We start from the raw sequence: 23,055 nt of genomic DNA on the forward strand, positions 1-23,055 counted from the left end.
TTGTCAGTACTGTAATGGATCAGAAAGATATATTCTGCGATAATCAATATATAATATAGAACATGTATACAATTATATGAACAACTATATTCATTTTGCATTTCATTATTATATTTATGACTTCAGGATGTTTAGTTATTGGCATAGGAAAACAAGACAAGAATACTGTGGAAGATATTAATTTTTTGCACAACATGCGACATATAATGCCATGACTTCATGAATTTAAGACCTTCTACTCTGATTTTTAAGGCCTTAATTTGTGGAAAGGTGGATTAAGATTTTTAAAGACCCTTTTAAGATCTGCAGAAAGCCTGAATAAATAATGCATTATAGTAAAAAAAAAAAGTTTTACATTAGTAATATTTTTATGACAGTCCCTGTTCAGAGTGATATGAATAATAATAAAATAAAAAAATAAAAAAAACTCTGAACGAATTATGGTAAAATGAATTTAGAGAAAAAATATGCTTAATTGTTATAAAAATGTCCCATTTTCTTATTTTTGTGGTGTTTTCATGAGATTCTCCAATACAAGGTCAAACACAAGTATGAATATAAAAGGAGCGAGGGAATAAACAGTATGCGTCTATCCGACGTCTATCATAGAACATTTGCAGCTTTCAGACGCTTTATACATCTGAGTGTGTGTTTATGTACGGGGACGTTCAGAGAGAAAAGCAAATACTCTAGAGAATGCTTTTGATGGCCCAGCTTTACTCGCAAACGAGATCCATAGGTCCATCTGCCCTGCATTTAAAAATCAATGCTTCTCGGCACCAGCTAGGGAGGAAGACGGGGAAGTGTTTTAGTGGGAGAGGAGACCTGAAAAGTCTTTACCATTTCCTGTATGAGGTCAGACTGCATGATGTCATAATGGACTCGTTACATGTGTGTTACGGAAATTCATTAATGGCATTTCAGTGTAGGAAGAATCCTTCCTGAACAAGAACAACCATTACAGCTTAGGCAGAAAAGCTCCCACAAACAAAAACAATAAGCACTTTGTTGTCTAGGCTGGTATCTTTTCAGCAGGGGCACAGGAATGCTGGGCCCCCATACAATGCGAATGGTACACTGCCGCTCAGTGTGACTGTAAGGGTGCCTATATAACAAGCTGGATTTCCAGCTTCTCCACCATGCTTACAGCAATCAGAGGACAGATCGATACAATTGCTGTCTATGGGGAACACATGATCAATAGTTACCATTTACCACCAACTCATATTACAGATGCACATGGAGGGACATTTCAGACCACCGTCCCAGAAGAGCCACTTATCTATGCTGCATCCTTGAAAAGAAGCTCCTTGACAAATGTCAAGTGTTATAAAACACTGAATTGCTATAATATCGAAGATCAAAGCCCATGAGGGGACATAGCATGAAAAAATGAGAAAAACACGGATAAAAAGGTAGAAAGAGCTTGAGAAATAGACAGCTTGAGACAACCGAGAAAAGTGAGAGAGAGAAACGTAAGAAGGGCGAAGAAGCAGGGGGAGGCATGACACTCACTTGACATGGTAGATTTTCATCTTCTCCTGTGGAGTCCTCCAAGACATGATGGGGCTCCGTCTGTCATGTGAGAGAAAAGTGAATATGGAAAATCAGTGTCTCAAGAAGCATTGCGAATAGAAAACACAATATAATGTGTTAAAGGTCTGAACTATACTGAACACAGTAGTGCATAGTCAGAACTTTGACTAACGGAGTAACGCCTGGTTCACATTGTGGCTTATTCTGGCCAAGAACTGCCAACTTAGACAGGAAAAGACCATCTGACCAGCACAGAACAACCACGGTTCATTCTTTATTATTTATGTGCCAGATAGTGCCAGAATAAACAAGCTCTATGAACTTTGTCCAAAAGTTATAAGCACTGGCTATTTCATTTTATAACTCAAAATAAATTGGAAAACTGTTTCAAAGGTTTAATGTCTGTTTTACATAATTTATCATTTTTTAAATTATTTTCATGTTATGGTCAATAACATAAAATAAAATATCACATTAAAGACACTAAAATCAATCTTTTTAAATGCTGAATTAAAAGTGAATTTAGGCATCACAACATATGTTCAGTATTAAAAAAAAATAGATATTCATTTTGAGATTTGCTAAAGATTACATAACAGTGTTATAAAAGATACTAAGGTTTTTATAGATTAAATTTGAGTGATGAATATTGAAGAAAAAGTAATCTTTAGGTAAAAACATTAAAAAGTCATAACCACGACATTAACATTTATTTATAAATTTATGACAGTCTAAATGATCACAAAGGCACATTTTTCATATAAGAACTCAATTATGACATAAACAGATACATTTTACAAGTCATATGACTTATGACATAATTTTGACATTTAGTTGTTCTCATATTATGACCTATAGTATATAATAATTACACATTTTATTTCATACGAATTGTTTCTGCCCCCCCCCCCCAGATTTTTCTGATGTACATAAGTTATAAAAAATAAGTAGGGTTTTTAAATATTAACTTTGAGTGATGAATATGGAAGCCCATTGCCACCCCATGAGAAAAAAAGTTATCTTTTAGTAAATCATAACCATGACAAACATTTATTTATGAATTTATAACAAAAGTTTTTGAGATAACTCATAATTACAAAATAAAAAGCCACATTTTACTATGTCAAAATTATGATTTTTATGTCGTAATTTTCGCATTTTGTTTTTCTCATATTATGATTTGATTTTTGATTGATTAGGACATGATTTTATTTTTCTGATGTGGTGGAAAATGAGCTTCACAGTAAAGACAAACACTTAAATACATGAACACTTAAATATCTAATATTCTAAATGACCATTACAGATAAATCAAAAATCACTCAGTCAATAACAAATATGGTACCAAGCATCCCTAACCTGACAAATAGTTATATTACCAACTGGTACCTGGTTTCCCAACACTCCCGGACGTTGTGCTGCTATCTGACATTCTGATTGGAGCTTGTGAATTTCACAACTGCTTTTCAGTTTTGTATAAAATATGAATCATCAGATGCTCATTGAACTGACTGTGGGAGGTCTGTAGGTGGTCCGTCTGAGGCTGAGACGACACTGAACTGAATAATCGCAGTGTGGATCAGTTTCTAAGAGCGATACAAAGCCTTGATTACTACAGCAGACACACACTCGTGCCAGTATGAACGTCTGCTCCTCTGCACCAAATGACAGTGGTGGAACGTCTCGTTAGACCGGGCTTACATGCTGTCATTGACTGTTTAGGGTTAATTAGTCAGGGTGGCGACTCAGACGGGCCGATCTGTCACCGCGCAGGAGTGAAACTGACGTATGGCCCATGATCATCTGCTGCCTGGAAGGGAACATCGTGTTACCTGCCTCTCTTTTCTCTCGGTCTCTTTCACAATACCATCTCAGCAGCTTTACAGCAGACTTTATTACATGTGGATCAATAGGGTTGTAGCAGTAATTTCTGAACATCGTGCTATTCCAGAGTAGATGACAGAGCAGGCTGGACTGAATAGGAGTTTTTCTAACCTACCGGATAGCCTGCAGTAATTTGCATGTATGTTATTGAATTCACAGAATTGTTACCCATTGCAAATCAGTGTAGGAAAAGTCAAAGTAAGGGGTATTGAATTTTCAGGAAATTTTCAGCTACTAAATTAATCAAACACAGTCTTACAGAGTAAACTTAGCTGTGGGAAAGTGATGTGGGTTCAGTAAATGTTTAATCTTTGTTATGGGTAAAATAACCCTTGGAATCATTTCAGTGTACTTTCAGCCACAGAAACAAAAACTGTGTCTGAAATTCCTCAGATTTTAAATGTGTTACTTAAAATTTCATAAACATTATTATATTATATTTTAGGCATCTTATAATGGGTTTGCACACACTAGTGACGGTTTCAATTAACTGATTCAACAGAAGCATTTTACATGTTACACTCTTAAAAATAAAGGTGCTTAAAAGGTTCTTCACAGTGATGCCAGAAGAACTATTTTTGGTTCCACAAAGAACCATTCAGTCAAAGGTTCTTTAAAGAACTCTCTCTTTCTTACCTTTTTATAATCTGAAGAATCTTCTTCAATGTAAAAAAAAAAAATAAGTTGGGCCAACTTAAAAGTTTAAGGCAACCAGCTTCAGCAGATTTTTGAGTTTACAATCTGCTGAAGCTGGTTGTCTTAAACTTTTAAGTTGGCTCAACTTTAATTTTTTTAAACAGTGTTTCACCACAAAGAACATTCTTCAGATGTTAAAGGTTCTTTTTGGCACCATTTAGACAAAAAAAGGTTCTTCCATGGCATCGTGAAGCACCTTTATTTTTAAGAGTGTAGAAAAACCCTCATAAGAAGAAAAAATGTCCATAAAAATTAATTGAAGTGGGAAAATGTTGCCCCTTAAAGGGACAGTTCACTTAAAATTAAAATTCTATGTAACGAAAAAAAAAAATAGCACAGCCTCAATCGCCATTCATTGTCTATCTTCCTAACATTTCCTTTTGTACTCCACATACAGAAAAAATATTAAAACATGTTTGGAATACTTTGTGGGAGAGTAAATGATTAACGAATTTTCATTTTCACATTTGAATTATATAAAATTTCTCTTTAGAATTCACGGGAAACATAAAAAAAACCTTTTGTATCTTCCTTGTGTCATTACTCATGTATATGTGTGTATATAATACATATTTAAAACATATAACATATCACATGAAACTGATTAAACCAAGTCTTAGAGAGCAAATTTAGTTGTGGTAAAGTGACATGAGTTCATGATGACAGTAAATAAATGTTAAAACTTAACCCCACGAGAATCAATTTCAGCCACAGATACAAAAATTTTGCCTAGAATTCCTCAGATTTTAAACATGTTATTTGACAATTGATATATACCGTAGTATATTTGATTCTAGGCTTAGTGGGTCACACACTCTAGTGACTGTTTCAATTAATTGACTCAACAGAAGCATTTTACTTAAACTGGCAGAAAACACCTTAAAAACCCAAAATGCCCTTAATTGCCCATAAAAAATTATTTCAGGGGGAAAATGTTGCCCCTTAAAGGGACAGTTTACTTAAAATGAAAATATGGAACAAGAAAAGAAATAAGGCAGAACAGCCTGAGTCACCATTCATTGTAATTCTTCCTAACTTTCTTTTTGTGCTCCACATACAGAAAAAGAAAGTCAAACATATATGGAATAATTGTAGGTGACTAAATGATGAAAAGATTTTCAGGTTTGAATTGTTTCTCTTCAGAATTCTCTGGAATGATCCTAAAATTGTATCTCTCTAATCGCATGACTCAAAGCATGTGAACAATTAAAAATATGTTTTATTCACCCCCCCCCCCCCCACACACACACAGAGACGTTATTATTATTATATTAAACAGGTTAAATAAACTGATTTACATAAATTCCTCAGACTGAGATCCGTGAACATTACCTACGCAGTCTCATTCATTAAAACTTCAGTCTCCATTAACAAAGCTCAGTGATCAAGGTTAACTCATAAGCTAGTTACAAAGAAACTACAAGTCAAAAAAGAAGAAAAACGTATCCGTGGTCTTTGGCTAACGGATCGTTTTAAAAGCATTTACGCACAGACATAACACGGGTCATACTCTTTAGCCGCTAATCCCCAGATAAAGATCTGGAACAGGTTGTACAACGACACACAGAAACGGCGTCTAAAAACAGAAGTAACGAATTTGTAATTAACATACCAGTGATATAACCGTTTATACGCGGTGGAGACTCACCTCGCTCGCCGCGCTCCCAATTGCCATCTTTCGCCAAGGGTCAACTAGTTGTGCCAGGGGCATCTTCACTTTTTGGAGGTTCCTTCTTTTATAAATCAGACTCAAAAGAACAATTCTGAGCTACTTTGTGATGAGATAATGCCTGTTTGTTTCCGCGCTCTTGACACTGAAGGAAGAAAGCTGTGAATCCGTTACGCATCCGAAAGCGCCGCCACCTTCTCCTCCGCTCACCTGTCAGTCAGTGCAGCGTTTCCATAGGAATAGAAAGACCTTGCCCCTGATCTCGCGCCAGTCGCACTCTCTCTCTCTCCACTGTCCCCTTTTGACAGAAAAAAACACGCTCTCTATTAACTTCCGCTTCTTTCAGTATGACGCATCGGATTGGCTGATGTGCTTGTCAATCATTCTCAGAGGGCGGGACTGAAGCTGTGGCTCTCACAGACGGACAGGTGACAGGAGCGCAGTGCGTTCGATGCCCCAACCTGTGATCTGAGCTGACAGGTTTTCATATAATAATTACATTAATTAATACCATATTTTACTGTATGGAAGTTGGCAAATCTGCATCCGTACATTTAGGCCTAGCTGCACCCATTCAGAGTTTGCATTATTTCTTCTCTGCATGCAACCATAAATAAAAATCAGATTATGATTTTACAGTTTTAGTTATTTCTTAAATCCATTCCAAAGGGCAGTGCATCTTTTTTGCTTACGATGAAATCTACTATGCACATGAATTTAACAATCCTGCGTTGTATGTGTACACTCGTAAATATGTAGATCGATTTATAATCATCTATCATATTTTTTGGGTGGCATCAAATTACATTGGAACGTACAGTGTGTAAGAATGCACCATGTCAAGCTGTGATTTGACGCTTGATTGACGCAGGTGGCGAGTGCGACACCTGCTGGTGAGTCTATGGTCATTTCTTTTGTGTGTTTCAGTGACTCAGGACTTAAATTGCATTCATTCGGTGGCGAGCAAACTGAACACAACTGACACAAATGTAAGCCAAATTATTACATATTTATTCATTCCATCCATTTTAGTGTTCTGAAATCCAGAATAATGTGCTGACTAATATTTGCTTAAGCTTAGATGCTAGTGAAATTTTGGTAGGCTACTAACAGCATTTTAGGCTTTGGGATATTATATTAAAATGAACTTACAGCATCGCACTAATATAGGACATGAAAATTGTATCATTGTTACAAATAATTTGTAATAGGCCAACATTTCATTCAGAGGCCTTTGATTTCACATTTCACGTCTATAAGTAAAGATGCCCATTCATTTATTCATAATCTATTTTTCCAGTATTGCTCTAAATATTTATTGCTGTATGTTGTGCTATGTGTTTTCTAATATATTAATAGTCTGCCAAACTGATTGCTAAATATAGAGGCAATAACAGCGGTTATGGAATGTAATTATGACTTTATGGATAAACAATTTCATCCAATATTTTTGTGCGTATAGGTTTAGGAACAGCGCTCCCATCCGTACTATGAGGAATGAAATTCTGAATTATCAGCAGGTTCTTTAGCTGATGGATTTCAGCTTCATCCAAGGGTTGGTGCCTCTGACCTCTAAAGGTGCACCATTATAGAAGATGTGGTTGCACAAATCCTCCAGCGGGGGCTCTGGATCAGAGGTAGCAAACTGTGCTGCTTCTTCTATCTCCTTTCGAATCTCAGCATCAATGAATGTCCTGTCATGGTTCCAACAGCATAACATGGTGATATGGTAGGTGTTAACCCTCTAGTATTCATTACGTACCTGGTAATGCATCAAGTACCTTGATCTCTTCCAAACTAGCCATGTTGTTACCAATCATACTATCCTTCTGCATAGTGATAGGGTCACTTTTACTGCAAACTTCCTTAATCTCCTCACGTGTGCGATAACTAAAAAGAGAAAAGCACTGATTTAGAGTACAGCGAACTGTGAGCTCACTGAAATGATGTGCAAACTACCTAAAACTAAAGAGGAAGAACTGTGATTATGGAGGTTAGCAGATGAGGATAGGATTTTAAATGAACTGAGGAAGGATGAGCGCCTGCCACGGGGGGAAGGTTGAAGGTCAACCTCACCTGACCCCAGGATCGCTTATGCTGTGGCCGTGGTAACGATATGTCTGGAGCTCCATTAGTATGGGACCCTGAAGAGCATAGGCCAAACATTTGCCCACCAGTACAGACCGGATCTCCCAAAAATAATTTTAATTTACAAAACTAGCCCGTGCCTAAAAAAAAACATTTCCCCCCAATATGAAAATTTAATGTACATTTACTCACCCTCAAGGCATCCAAGATATAAATGAGTTTGTTTATTCATCGAAACAGATTTGGAGAAATTTAGCATTACATCACTTGCTCACCAATAGATCCTCTTTAGTGAATGGGTGCCGTCAGAATGAAAGTCCAAACAGCTGATAAAAACATCGCAATAATCCACAAGTAATCTACACAACTCCTGTCCATCAAAAAGCTGTGTATGTGTAAGAAATTTCAAGAATTTCAAACTGCTTCTGGCTAAAATACAACTCCGTAATGTTGCTTTCTCCAGTGAAAAAGTCATTTCATCTGAATCAGGAGAGAAATATACACAGATAAAGCACAAAGCAAAAACAGTTTTAAACAAAAATGTTGGTGGATTTTGATGTAAGAGGACTTTTTCACTGGAGGAATCTGTTAATATGGATTATTGTGGCATTTTTACCAAAAGTTTGAAGTGAAAACGTCTTAATGATACATTTGTTTATCACAAACATGCTGCTTTTCACTTCACAAGACATTAGTTTATGTACTGGAAATTTGTGGATTACTTGTGGATTATTGTGATGTTTTTATCAGCTGTTTTGACTCTCATTCTGACGGCACCCATTCACTGTAGAGGATCCATTGGTGAGCAAGTGATGTAATGTTAAATTTCTCCAAACCTGTTCTGGTGAAAAAAACTAATTCATCTCGTACAGCCTGAGAGTGAGTACATTTTCAGCAAATGTTCATTTTAGGGTGAACTCCTTTAAATCTATGACCTCTCCTTGACTTGTTAAGCAAGTAAAATATGTCACTTTTCTTTTACCTTTCCAGATCTGCAATAATCTGCCGCAAACCTGGTTGCCTCCTCTATCATGCTGAGAACATCCATACCATCCATCTGGAGAAAACAAAGAAACAAGGTTGACTTATTTGCTCATTTGCTTGACTTATGTGCATTTTATGTACTTCTGTATAAATTTGCACGCACTGGTGAACATAAAAACAGGATGAGGCAGCAAAAAAAGAAAAAAAAAAAAAGTAGTTACCCTCAGACCAGGAATGTAGTCTCCTCTCTTGTAATAATCTGTGCTGCCTGAGACCCGTTCCACTGATGTCCCCATGCCGTATTTATTATTCTCACAGATAAAAATACAGGGGAGTTTCCACAAAGCTGCCACGTTAAACGACTCAAAAATCTGGCCCTGATAAAGAGATTAATCAGATAAGACATTATTTTGCAACAGCAGATCACACGCAAACTTGTGAACACATGGAGGAAAAGTTGCTCTGACCTGATTAGTAGCTCCATCCCCATACAGAGTGCCACAAACCTCATTCTTACCCTGATACTGGCATGCCAGGGCCACACCTTTCCCAAGAGGAACCTTCAAAACAATGACATTTAGATTTAGAAATGCCTGATGTAATATTCTCGTAAGCTATGGTGCGTGCATTTCACCTGGGCACCAACAATACCATTCCCGCCATAGAAATTTTTGGCAAACATGTTCATAAAGCCACCCTTGCCTTTGGCAACACCACCCCTTCAAACTGAAATGGATTGTAAACATGTTCAAATAAGGGCTGGGCATTGATACACATTTCTTGATTTGATTCCTAGTACAAGCTCTTGATTCAATTTGATTCTGATTTGATTCAGATTCATTTGGTATTTTTTAGTTACAGTCCAATTTTGATATGTAAGAACGTCTCTCTCAGCTATTGCTGTAAATGATGAAACTCTTAAAGGGATACTTCACCCAAAAATGAAAATTCATGAATTTCTCAACCTCATGTCATATCATTCCAAACCCGTTAAGAATGGAACACAAATTAAGATACTTTTGATGAAATCCAAGAGCTCTCTGACTCTCCATAGACACCAACGGAACAATCAAGTTCAAGGCCCAGAAAGGTAGTAAGGACTTTGTTCAAATAGTCCATGTCACATCAGTGGTTCCAACAGTAATTTTATAAAGCTACAAGAATATTTTTTGTGCACAAAGAAAACAAAAATAACGACTTTATCGAACAATTTCTTCTTTTGTCTTTTCTTTGTGCGTTCATGACAGTACCATGACGTATACATGTGAACTATCCCTTTAAATAAAAGAAATCAACAACAGGACCCAATGCAGTTCAGTTGCTATTTATATACAGCTTTATATAAACACTGTCTTTCAAAGGTTTGGATTCAATTTTCTATTTCTTTTTTAGTTTTTTTTAATGTTTTTCTTTTTATGTATTTGAAAAAAGTATCTTAAGCTCACCCATGCTGCATTTATTTGATAAAAAATTTAGTAAATACAGTGATATTGTGAAATAATTTTACAATTTTAATAAAATACATGTTTTCTGTTTTGATATATTATCAGATGTGATTTATTGCTGTGTTTTTTTTAGAAATCATTACTCCAGAGTTGAATATCCCTTCAGAAATCATTTGAATTAGTGCTCAAGAAACAGCATTGCAAAATAACACTTAATAACAAAAAGGTAAAACATATTGTATTTACATACTGTAAATGAACATAAATAGTACATAAAGACTGCATATCAGAAAAAGACCACAATGTGGTCCATACAAATTATTATACCAATTCTCAATTGCACTTGGACAGTGTCACAGACTGAAAAGCTAAAAACAACCTATTATGTTAATTAAACACACAATAGAGTGACCAAATCAGGGCATGACTCTGCAGTTTAATCAAATCTGGTGGCCATTTCATTTACAGTAAGCATGACTCTGCATTTACGGTACACCATCTACAAGGCCGATGAGACCGCAGAGATCTAGTTTAGACTCGCTAAATCTTTTAATGCCTCTAAGCTAAACAGAGCTTGATTCTTTCAATGCTCTGTCTTATTTTACAGCAAACACATGTACATTATAATACCTACATTTATTTTGGCACCACCCTTAAGTGTGTTTGCTATCACTGTCAGCATGTTCTGCATGCTCCAAAGCCCAGCCTGAGTGTGCAGGAGTGTTTCAGGAGGATCAGCCCCACACAGTGAGCTGAAGCCAGAAACACAGTATAGCCGAGGATCGGACTGCACTCTGTTTCAAGAATTAAAGTTCAGTTGAACTTTGCACAACAACAGCAACAAAATGAAATTATTAAATAAATATTAAAATAATAGATATTAAAATAATATAACAATTTTAAGTCATATTATGCACGTTTGTAAAGTGACAGGTACATTTTTGTATTTGTATTTTGTAAATAAATAAATAATTTAATAGAAAAGCAAATCTGAGAACAGTCTCACACAATGACTAACTGATTTACATTTTGATATTTTTAAATTTCTTATGGGAAATTATTATAACAGATATAACATAACAGATATAGCCCGGATCTTCTTGAGGTTTGCAAATTAAGTTACAATTTTCTGATGGTTATTGGGGTGTATATAACCATTATATATATATAACCATGGGGTGCTAATAACCATTCTGATGGTTATTAGCAGTAACGGGACTTTTATTTTGATGACTTGTTAAGAACGTCATTTACGGTCATGTTATTTTCGTAAAAAATATAACAGCGTCACCAAGCGGTAAAGAGCAGTTATAGCAGAATTAATGTTGTCATCATGGATATATTTTGTCTTATTTTCACCTGCCTGTTTGGTATGCCCTGCAAAATATTTGTCACGTGATTTCATTATTAAAATAATATAATAATAAGTATGAAATAACTAAATATTTACCCCCCCCCAAATGAATATGTAATGTCACATATAATATTAAAATGTTTTAAAATGTATTTGGTACTACTTCTAAATACTATTAATAATTGAAAATATGATTTTTATGCTTTTTTTATATCATTATTTCACTTCCAAACACATTTTTGTTTCTCACTGTGCATATTTTACTATTCAAAAAATATATTTAAAAATATATATATTTTTTTATTGCTTTAAGGTATTGTTGAATTTTTAATAAAAAAAAAAGGCTTGTTTACGTAACATGTATGCTAAATTTAGCTAACAGAAGCAGCAGATTATTTAAATATAGTCTTTTATGATAAAACATGTCATAAGGGAAAACCCATAGACTGAAAAAGCTGGGAATGATGTGATCCTTAATAAATGTACAGAAATCTAACCAAAAACAAGCCGAAAGAAACCGCGTTGTAAACCCACAAAATGTACAAAGTAGATTAATAACTCAGTTAAAGCCAACATTAGTAGTCGCGAGTAATATTTTGCACTGTGTGGAAAAAGCAGGCGCGTGTCTGGCGGAAGGTCAGCGCTCAAACGGAAGTGAGAATCAGAGCCCATCCGCCATTGTGGAGCAGAGCAGGGGTAATATTTTCTCCAGACGTTACACAGAGTGTGAATGTTTCGGACTAATTTAAACACATCACACAGTAGCCATCCTCCCCCAGCCGTTTGACGTTCGCTGTCAGTACCGCCGAGAGGACCGTTTGAAACCGGGCGAGGAGATCAACGCCTGAGAAATAACGTTACGCTGTGATTATAGGGCAATCCAGAGAGAGGAACCCGCAGCGGTGGCAGGAAAGACAGCCGTGGACAGTTATAACAGCGATCAGCTCGGGCTCCCGGAGGATGTCTGCGACAACTGTCGATCAGGTTCCATCCATATAACTATATAAGCATGATAGCGCATGTACAGGTAGTGGCTGTGTTTTAAAACCTAGTGATCTGCCTTCTTAGACAGCATTATTGGCGCGCTTGGAAGGAATAAACGTTTCAAAACAAACTAACGCACAGTAAGGCTCTTCATTATGTTGTTAAACACAGCTAACGTCAATCATAGTCAAGCCGCTTCTCCTGGGAGTCTTGGGTTTTTGATAGCTGTTTCTGCTAGGCCGAATCATTGTATCCATGTTCTAGTCGTGATAAACTTATGTTCATAGTTTGTTTTTTGTCTTTTTGTCACTGTCTGCACACTTTGAACCCAAAATCAGAGACCTAAAGGACAAGGAAACAAAGGTATGTGATGAAAAGATTCGTTTTCTGTCCATTTTTAAAGGGACAGTTCACTCAAACATTACATTTCTGTCACCATTTACTCACCCTCATGTTATTATAAACCTGTTCTGTTCTTCTGTGATACACATCATGGTAGGGACATACACCTTCAGTCAGCATTATATTCAGTCAGCTATTAAAATAAATGTTGACTGAGGCTATCATTCAGTCAAAGAAAGTTAAATGGACAACGTGGATGAGAAATTTCATTTTGTGTGAACTGTCTCTTTAAGGGGGTTTAGTTTACTGATGTGCATTTATAAATAGTCACTCCTTCTGTGAATCATATTTTATGTAGTAGACCAGTATTGATATTAATCTAGCTCTCCATGTGACTTTATAGTCGTGACATTGACCGATAAAGCAATTTAGAGTTTTTAATATGCTTTTACTTGTTGTTCTTGCTTAGACATAATCATTTCCAAGTGTAATTTACTTTTGCTGCGTGCCATTATTTCTTATCAACATCATGGTGGATTGAACTAAGTAAAACTAACTGACACCCTGTCTCTGTCTTTGGTGTAATTTTGCTTAGTGCAAAACGGCTCGATGCATCAGAAGGATGCTGTAAATGATGATGACTTTGACAATTACCTGAGCAGCCAGACAAATCAGGTGAGTTTTTGTCCTTATACTGTCATATTAGTTGTCAGTACAGGAAATATTAGTATTACCATTTTTATGATTTCATTTCAGTGTTCCATTACATTAAAGATTAAACTGATAAATAAATATGTAACAAACCATTGACCTCTTCCATATTTTATTATTTTCTGATACTTATCATCTATATTATGTATTACCATTTGTGGAGATTTTAATAAATATTTTTTAAAGAAGACTATTATATTCACCAAAGCTGCATTTGATTAAAAATACATTAAAAATGCAGAAATAATTTTATAATTTCTTCAGTGTCACATGATCCCTCAGAAATCCACCTAATGCTGATGTGGTGCTCAAGAAACATTTATTATTATCAATGTTGAAATCAGTTGTGCTGCTTAATAGTTTTGTGGAAATTGATGCATGTATTTTTTCAAGTTTAAAAGAACAGCATTAATTGAAAATAGAATATTAAATTTTAAATTGATTAAAAAAAAGTGTCACATCTTTATTTAGCCACTGGTTTGTTACATTATCATTACTGACTTATCTTTAATTAACCCCTACAGAGTAATAGCTACCCACCAATGTCTGATCCCTACATGCCCAGCTATTATGCTCCCTCTATCGGATTCCCTTACTCCCTGGGAGAGGCTGCTTGGTCCACCGCAGGAGACCCGCCTATGCCGTACCTGACCACGTATGGACAGATGAGCAATGGTGAGCATCACTTCATTCCCGACGGAGTCTTCAGTCAACCTGGTGCTTTAGGCAACACGCCCCCATTTCTCAGCCAACACGGATTTAACTTCTTTCCTGGAAATGCAGACTTTTCCACCTGGGGCACCAGTGGTTCTCAGGGACAGTCTACACAGAGCTCAGCATATAGCAGCAGTTACGGATATCCCCCGAGCTCATTGGGCCGGGCCATTGCTGATGGACAGGCTGGATTTGGCAGTGACTCGCAACTTAGTAAAGTTCCAGGGCTCAGTAGTATCGATCAGGGAATGGCCGGCCTCAAGCTCGGCTCCGACATGTCGGCTGTTACAAAAACGGTTGGATCTCCTTTAGGTGGGACGGTGGGTATGAGTAGCATGGCTGCCAACAGCATGCCACCCGTCAGCTCCTCCGCACCAAAACCCACCTCGTGGGCTGCCATCGCGAGGAAACCGGCTAAACCTCAGCCCAAGTTGAAGACAAAGCCCAACATGGGTTTAGGAAGCGGCACAATTCCTCCTCCGCCAATAAAGCATAACATGAACATTGGGACCTGGGAGGACAAAGGCTCCATCACCAAGCCCCCTCTTGCACAGCAGATGCTCCCGCCTCAGCCCTTGGTGCAGCAGCAACTCTTGGCCCAACCTCAGCCCATGCTGCAGAGTCCATTGCCTCCTCAACCCCAACACCAGCAGCTCCAGCTACAATCTCCCCAGCACCCTCAGCAGCTGCCTCCAGGTCCTCCCCACCCTCACCATCACTCGCAACCAGGTCTCCCGCAGCCCCATCACCCACCTCAGGCACAGAACCTCCCACCCCAAAACCGCTGGGTGGCTCCTCGGAACCGAGGAACCACATTTAACCAGAACAGCGGCATGGAGAACTTTGGCCTTGGGACGGGAGTCCCCATGAGCTCATTGCCTTCTTCCAGTGAGGTTCACCCTGTGCTGGAGAAGCTCAAGGCCCTCAACAATTACAACCCCAAAGACTTTGACTGGAACTTGAAGAACGGACGGGTCTTTATCATCAAGAGCTACTCGGAGGATGACATCCACCGTTCCATGAAGTACTCCATCTGGTGCAGCACAGAGCATGGAAACAAGCGTCTGGACGGCGCCTACCGCTCGCTCGGTGCCAAAGGTCCACTGTACCTGCTCTTTAGCGTCAACGGCAGCGGACACTTCTGCGGTGTGGCTGAGATGAAGTCAACCGTGGACTATAACGCCTACGCCGGCGTCTGGTCCCAGGATAAGTGGAAGGGCAAGTTTGAGGTGAAATGGATCTTTGTTAAGGACGTGCCCAATAACCAACTGCGGCACATTCGCTTAGAAAACAATGACAACAAGCCTGTCACCAACTCCAGGGACACTCAGGAAGTGCCCCTAGAAAAGGCAAAGCAAGTGCTTAAAATTATTGCGACTTTCAAGCATACCACCTCAATCTTTGACGATTTTGCACATTACGAAAAGCGGCAGGAGGAAGAGGAAGCCATGCGAAGGGTAAGCGCAGCTTTCTGCCACTCTTCACAATAGCAGAAAGCAGGCACTGCACCTTTAGATCTTATAAACATTGTTTTAGTGCTGTCAGCATGTCCATCCATTTCCAAAGGTAGTTTTTTTTAATAGCAACTCATTTCCAAGCCTTTCTGTCTCTTTTGCGTTTCAGAAATAGGCAGCAGCAAGACAAAAACAGTGCAGTCGGTCATAATTAGAAATGAAATGTTAGATCTGGTAACCCAGTACATCATTACTGGTGGTCACATAATAAATTATTTGTGTTATTGCTCAACACTGCTTGCACATAACACATTTCCCCTATATTTCAATTAATTGAACTGCTAAAGTCTCAGAAGATAGGTATTGTGAAATAAATGGTTCTTTAAAAAAATTAAAAAAAGTCTCTGACCATTTATTGACACAGGCTGGCGTTGAGCTGTGACGCCAATCAGTGTCTCTGCTCAAACAGCAGGCAGATGTCCCATTAATAGATTGGACTTGCATCATTTCCTGCTCAACCAACACAAATAATTGATGTCTGTGTCCTGTTACCTCGGCACCAGCTGCTTTTTGTCCTTGTGAGTTATGAAAACAGCATTTAGATCAGATTCCACATGATTTTGGGGGTTTATCAGGTCAAACCTTTAAAAATGTGTTGTGTCTTGCATCTGAACAAATATGACATCTGAAAGTCATTCAGTATCTCATCCTAATAGAGCTTAAACTTGTTTGGAAGTTGTTGGAAATTGTTCGGCATTAGAAGGTTTAATATCTACACTAAACTCATTGGCCCAACTTTGTACTACTGTGGTCATGTATTCACTTCAGAGTTTTGGGAGTGACTCCCAAACTTGTGATGGTTTACATGGTGATAACCATTGCAATGTTTTGCCGTCACGTGCCTGTAAGGAATAAACATGAATGAATGCCAGCAGTTTTTTAGTTTTAGATATTTTGACCAAAGCTACCATAAATGTTTTAATTGTCAATAAACTTCGGCTGAACAGAGTTCTGTGTTTTATCAGTGTTAAGCTGCTGCTTTTACTCCTGTGAATAACCAAATTGTGAATTGACTGAAATTGTTGCTGCATGTATATGGCCTGTATGCAGCACTGCAACTCTATTGGCCTTGTTACATCAGCATGTTATTTGTATTCAGCTGATTGAGTATTTGTCACTTACACAATATATGTGTATCTTTACGTAAGCCATTTTAGGATGAACTTGTTAGTCAAGAACATAAATGGAAAAAATTGCAATCAAAATGGTGCTTGGCCTAATCATGATGTCTTGTTGTACTTGGACTAATTTAGCTTCTTCTTTTTTTTCGTGAGAGATTATCAAACCTCAGATTAAGTTTTTCTCAGAACCTCATTTCTTTCTGTTTTATTACCTTGCCAATCATGTGTAGATTGCCAAAGCCATAATAAAATCAACTATTTAAATTAAAAAGGTCTCCAAGGCCTCTGGTTTAATTTGTGAAATCTTATGCTTTATTGCTTTATTTAATCTAATGAAGTGGTCTTAATTTTGTGGCATACAGCAGTGTTTATAGAAAAAAAATTTGCATTATATAGCATGGCACTGTGCATTCATAAATGTGTGACGCTTAACTGCGGTTATTTATTTTTTATTATCATCAGAAATGTCAAGCATTTAAGAATGATGAGCTAATAAATTCTAATCTATTCTGTCAGTCTGCGTCATTGATATTTTGACAACTGATTTAGTCACCAACAGTGGGGCTATAAAAGCACTGTCTATAATGCAATCAGTATCTCCAATTAAGTGTATTAATGGCTTTATGTTGTTTGGAAATACAAGAGCCAGACTGGAGTCATGACTCCTGATGTAACTAACATACCTCTGCTTAGCCAGTAAACAAGGTTTTTTTTGCCTCATATCTTTATGATAGCTTTAAATGTAACAGATTTATGCATTAAAATATGTTAACCTTCTGGTGCTGCTCACATGGTGATTAAAAATGACAGATTTTTTTTTTTCCCAGTGAAATTTTTATTTAATATTTTGTATTCTTAGATGGTATGGTATTAAATCATATTTATGGGATAATTATTATCCATTTATTACCTGGTAACCCTTTTTGAGCATATACCTGAAAATGAAATTTCCTACTTAAACTGTTGTAAATCTCAAATGCTTTGTAGCACAGACTTAAGTTTGGTCTCTTCTCTTTTTAAAGACGACACTTGGTAGATAAAAAAAAAAAAGGGAAACGAAATGTATTATTATGAGAAATGCTCAATTTTATTTTAACATTTTCTATGAAATATAAATTTTCCAAAATATTTAATGTTTTACTCTAAAACGGCACAAAATTCATAAATCTAATCAAGTTGTTTTCCAAAATTGAGGTTGAGATCTCAAAAACAAAAACGGTGAACTTTTAGTAAGATATTATTATGCCACATGTTCCCACTAAAGGAAATTCACCTCTCATGCATTTACATCGCACTCTTTTTTTTTTTTTTTTTTTTTCTTTTTTGTGTGACCGCGAGCAGTACAACAATGCAAGTTTTTTCAGGACCATTTTACTTTTTCAGATCATATCCATGATTTTGTGTGTTTGTTAACATAGCATATGCCAAAACCTTTACCAAGTTACATTCTATTTAGGTGAAGTAAAAACAACAACAAAAGTAAAAGTTAAAAAGTAAGTTTTTACATTCAAAAAATGACCGAACAGCACCAGAGGGTTAAAGGAATAGTTCACCCAAAAATGGAAATTTGCTGAAAATGTACTCGCCCTCAGGAAAGTAAATGAGTTTGTTTCTTCATCGGAACAGATTTGGAGAATTGTAGTGTGCAGTGATTTGGTTCCGTTGGTTTAGAGTTCAGATAGCTGATAAAAAAAACATTACAGTAATCCACACAACTCCAGTGAAAGTTAAAAGCATGTTTGTTATAACGATTGTAATAATACATCATTAACATGTTTTTAACTTCAAACTGTTGCTTCTGACTAAAATAAGAGTCCTTTAATCATAATATTGATTACTGAAAAATATTGTCTGAATCAGGAAGGAAAGATGCACAGATCAAGCACTGGTACCAAGCAAAAACCGTTTTAAACAAAAATGTCAGTGGATTTTGATGTTAGGGAACAACAGGGGATGAACTTTTTCACTGGAGGAAATGTTATGGATTATGGACTATTTTGTCCAGAAGTAAGTTTTAAAGTTAATACGCCACGATGGATTTATTTCTTACAAACATGCAGCTTTTCACTTTGTTTAACTCCAGACGTGATGGGCTGGAGTTGTGTGGATTACTTATGGATTATTGTGATGCTTTTTGAACTCTCATTTTGACGGCACCCATTCACTGCAGAGGATCCATTGGTGAGCAAGTTATGTAATGCTTAATTGATGAACTCAACTACATTTTGGATGGTCTCAGGGTGAGTAATTGTTTAGCAAATTTTCATTTTTGAGTGAACTATGCCTTTAAGTTGTTTCTGAGCAACATTAAGATAGCATGGTCATCATGCAAAAGCAGGTTTTCAGTTACATCATTGTAAATATCATTACATCCAATCCAATAGCTCCAAGAGGGGTTACTAAGATGAATCGAGTAGTATTCAGCTGGTCATACAACATGTGGGACAACCACCCTAATGTAGAAAAAATGGCTTTTATGTAACCGAGGTCTTCATCTCCTGTGAACATGTCAAAAATATTTTTATATTTTAAGGGTGAAAAGTTTTGCTATTTGCATGTCAGAGAGATCTAATCAGCCTCATTCTGTTTTGAAACCACTGTCTGTATCAGCAGTTCTGATTCGTCAGATACGCAGAATCAGTATTGCAAGCAGTGGTTGGACCACCATCTTCAGCAAAATAACATTTGAAATCTTTGAACATTTGAAGTCTTTCTTAGAAAGATTCTCAAAATTGCTTACTTGGTGACCCGCAACATGTATAATGTTTTTCAAATTAATTTTATTTAGTTGATTTACATCAGTCAATCTTAGAAATGTAATTGTGCGCTCATTTTTCAAATTTGACTTCGAGTTAGATGATGACAAAGGTAAAGTTCCTTCATAGAAACGCTAATTTAATATCACTGTCTAATCTCAGTCAGAATTCAAAATTAATATAAATTTTTCATACATTGAAAGGTATCACAACATTATAATGTATTGTTACCATAAAAAATTAAATGTTAGTTTTCTTTTATATTATTTAAACAAATAACACACCGCAAGAGGTTTTAAAGACACTTTCATTTCTTTTAGTGAAAACAAACTATAGCTTAGTAAAATTTGAATGGCTTCTTGTTCCATTTAATCATCTAATTTTGTCTCTTTTCTCTCTTTCTCTTTCTTTACAGGAGCGAAATAGAAATAAACAGTAGGTTTACAGAGCTCTCCTTGGTAGAGAACGTCAACACTAATGATGTAGAACCTTAAATATTGTGTAACCTCAGAGTAAGAATGGGGTACTGACGTATTTTTTCTGCTGAATACGATGTACGAACACTTAATCACGACAGTGGACTTTTCTTTGTCAACTTCTGATGGATCTGCCCTTACGCTCAAGTCTCGCACGAAACGGAAAGAAAATCACTCACGTAAACTGTATCTTAAAGCACTTTCAGTCCTTCTAAAAGCTTCTACCCAGTATCCTTAACTATCATTGGACATCTGTTTGGTATTAACCGACTAACCAGTGTAGTTGGTTCTGAGGATTTCAAATGTATTTGTAGGCTTATTGTTTTGTCTTGTTTTTGTTTGTTTTGGTAAATCATTTAAATTTTAGCGCTCTAAATTTGAGCACACTCCGAGGAGATAAGAATTATGTATCCAAGGAAAGAAAAATCTTTACTTGAGTTTACGTGAAGCTGTAAAAAGCATAATTGAGGTGCAGAAGCTTGCGTCCCACCTGACTGAATCCCAAGTCAGAGTAATCACGTCTGATATTGTAGACTGCTTCCAGAGTAGCCCTTTCACCTTTGTGTATCAGCATCTATTTCTGTGTATAATAGTTTTGCAGCTTGGTGTAGAATGACACCAGCCAATGCACATTTTTTTTCCTGTTTTTTCTTTTTTTGGTTTGGTTATTTTTTTCCCTGCAATCTTGTCATTCAAAAGTGCATTTGTCATAGGAGAAACCTGCTCAGAAATGCCATAAGTTCCTCTGAAGTCCATCGTCCCCAGACGTAACCAGGCCTGGTGTTCAGGAGAACCTCTTTAACGCTTTTTTGGACTGATCAGGATTCTAATCTGCTGCTAATCAGGATTCAGTCCGAATTGCTGAAGCTCAGTGAGAACATGACAGTTTTCTCCTATAGGTGACTCACTAGCTAAAATAAACATTATCCATGTTTAGCGATGCCACGTTTCGAGTTTTTCCTTTCAGAATGTCCTTCTTTAATTAATGAGCGTGAAACATTATTCGTTTCTCCCAAATTTGTATTGCATGAGAACTTTCGGTTTTGCTGTTTGCAACTATATACTGAGCATTATTCTGAGGCCATGCAAATGAAACAATATATTTAGGTCTTGATTATATTGATTGATTGAATGAATGATCAAATTAATATTGTTGCTATGGCCTGACGTTACAGTTCGAATGTTTCCCCGCTGGGAAGATGCCGGTGTCTTGAGATCACACTCCGCCAATAAGACTTGATCTTCTCAAACATCTGTGAGTAATGCAAAGTAATTACAGTCTCTGCTATTTCCTGTTTGTTCACTGGAAGCTGCCTTCTCCACAGACAACTTTAGGCTGTTCTTGCTTCAGGAGGTTGTGGGTAAGAAGAACTGGACCCAGTGATGGAACAGGCATCACATCTGGGTTTATGTTCTACGGTCGAAATCAGCGGGAAGATGACACTGCTGCAAAAAGAGAAGCCTTCCGTTCCCTTCCTCTTTGTGCTTTGGTTTAAGGCCATGTTTGTATAGGTTACTGTAAGTCAATGCTTCTTAATGATGCTGATGCTAATTGAGGTATGATGTGATTAATTAATCTGATTTGAAAAATAAATATAGATTTATGGAAATGGTTTCTGATTGAATTTTACCCTGAGTTGTTGTGTTTAATGGATCATTCATTAGGTGGCGCTATTGGCCAATACATTTCAGTTCTAGTGGCTGAAGTGCTGCTGGAAAGCTTGTTCTGTGAAAGACTATTTGGTTTTTCTTTTTTTCTCTCTCTCTCTCTTAAATCCCTCACTTTCCTAATTAATCTGAAATCTATTGAGATGAACAGATATAAATAACTATATAACAAAATGACTGTGCCAAGGTCAAAAAATGAACCCAGTATCTGGGCAAATAAATTATTATAAAATAAAAAGAAAATAAATAAACTAACAAAAATATTATGTAAAAAATACATAATACCTAATGCCTCAATAATATAATGAATGATAGATTTATATAATTAAAAATACTTAATACAATTTACAAGTATTAATGTAAATTATGTTAATATTTTAATAATGTAATAAAATATTCTAACTTGCTTTAAATGCTAAGAAACATACAATCAAGGTGTTATCTGAAATCATAATTCTTGTTACCCCCCTCCCCAAGTTATTTTTTACAACTCTTGAAATTTCTAGAATAACATGAATTGTGTTTAATTAATATATTAACACTAACAGTTTCTGTTTCTTTTTATATTTTATTTATATATTTATTTAACCAAATGTGCTGCAATGAAAACCAGTGGTCCACTAGATTCCTTTAAAAAGGTAAATATTACAGGAATATATTTTTGTGTGCATGTACTGTATGTTACAAAAAAGCAACACCAGTACAAAGAAAATTATATTAAAAAGGATTCTGTTCCACTGGAAGAGTATAATGGCAAGCAAGGATGAGTGTGCAGCTACATGAACTCGGTGGCAAGGTCTTATGTCATTTCGGTGGAAAAGGCAGAGGTCTCCTCTCTCGCCCAGAAGCCTCTTCATCTTTAATCAGGCAATTACAGCATGAACATGGCACTTGTTGTCCAATCTGCACCTTTGTAAAGTCAATTAATGGTGGCTTGCCAAGAGAATCCCTCTGCGTGACAGAGGAAATTCCTCTTTGTCTGGTGCTGCAGAAAAAGTTGTAATTACTAAGACGGTGGCTTTAAATTAAGACTTTACCATGTTCGCCACATATGTATCAGTACTCCCATCTGGCTCAAACTGCTAAACGTTTTTTTTTTTTTTTTAGGTGAGT

The 23,055-nt window shown here is 36.6% G+C and overlaps 3 protein-coding genes across 4 annotated transcripts in view; 1 reads left to right on the forward strand and 2 right to left on the reverse strand.

The window, feature by feature from the left end:
• The window catches only part of rps6ka3b (ribosomal protein S6 kinase, polypeptide 3b), a 47,097-nt gene extending 40,946 nt beyond the window's left edge, over positions 1-6,151 (reverse strand). The window contains exons 1-2 of the mRNA XM_079406081.1: positions 5,765-6,151; positions 1,516-1,575 (exon numbers count right to left, since the gene is read on the reverse strand). Coding sequence (XP_079262207.1) covers positions 1,516-1,575; positions 5,765-5,827 — 123 coding nt within the window. The 5' untranslated portion in view covers positions 5,828-6,151. The remainder of the gene's footprint in view (positions 1-1,515; positions 1,576-5,764) is intronic.
• Positions 6,152-7,310: 1,159 nt separating this feature from the next.
• On the reverse strand, positions 7,311-9,976 carry pdha1b (pyruvate dehydrogenase E1 subunit alpha 1b; the record flags this gene model as incomplete). Its single annotated transcript, XM_079406553.1, is given in 9 exon segments — positions 7,311-7,472; positions 7,474-7,479; positions 7,567-7,675; positions 7,862-7,929; positions 8,856-8,930; positions 9,079-9,234; positions 9,325-9,417; positions 9,492-9,576; positions 9,903-9,976. Coding segments are annotated over 9 exon segments (828 nt in total).
• Positions 9,977-12,493: 2,517 nt separating this feature from the next.
• Positions 12,494-21,882, forward strand: LOC306863634 (YTH domain-containing family protein 3-like). 2 transcript variants are annotated; one of them, XM_079407124.1, is made up of 5 exons: positions 12,494-12,640; positions 12,979-13,003; positions 13,578-13,657; positions 14,218-15,864; positions 20,214-21,882. In XM_079407124.1, exons 1-5 carry the CDS (start codon positions 12,617-12,619, stop codon positions 20,235-20,237), a joined length of 1,800 nt encoding a protein of 599 aa, XP_079263250.1. In that variant the 5' UTR covers positions 12,494-12,616; the 3' UTR covers positions 20,238-21,882. The 2 variants fall into 2 exon arrangements, with proteins under 2 accessions (XP_079263250.1, XP_079263249.1); XM_079407123.1 differs by lacking the exon at positions 20,214-21,882 and having other exon boundaries at positions 14,218-16,245.
• Positions 21,883-23,055: the final 1,173 nt, after the last annotated feature.

This window comes from Barbus barbus (assembly GCF_936440315.1).
Source record: "Barbus barbus genome assembly, chromosome: 44".
Classification (NCBI taxonomy): domain Eukaryota; kingdom Metazoa; phylum Chordata; class Actinopteri; order Cypriniformes; family Cyprinidae; genus Barbus; species Barbus barbus.

Excerpts from the sequence above, each read along its gene's own strand:
- LOC306863634 (XM_079407123.1), top strand. The coding sequence starts at position 12,617 with ATGTCTGCGACAACTGTCGATCAG. Across the intron at positions 12,641-12,978 it reads CTGCGACAACTGTCGATCAG|AGACCTAAAGGACAAGGAAA; the intron begins GTTCCATCCATA and ends ACCCAAAATCAG. Across the intron at positions 13,658-14,217 it reads TGAGCAGCCAGACAAATCAG|AGTAATAGCTACCCACCAAT; the intron begins GTGAGTTTTTGT and ends TAACCCCTACAG.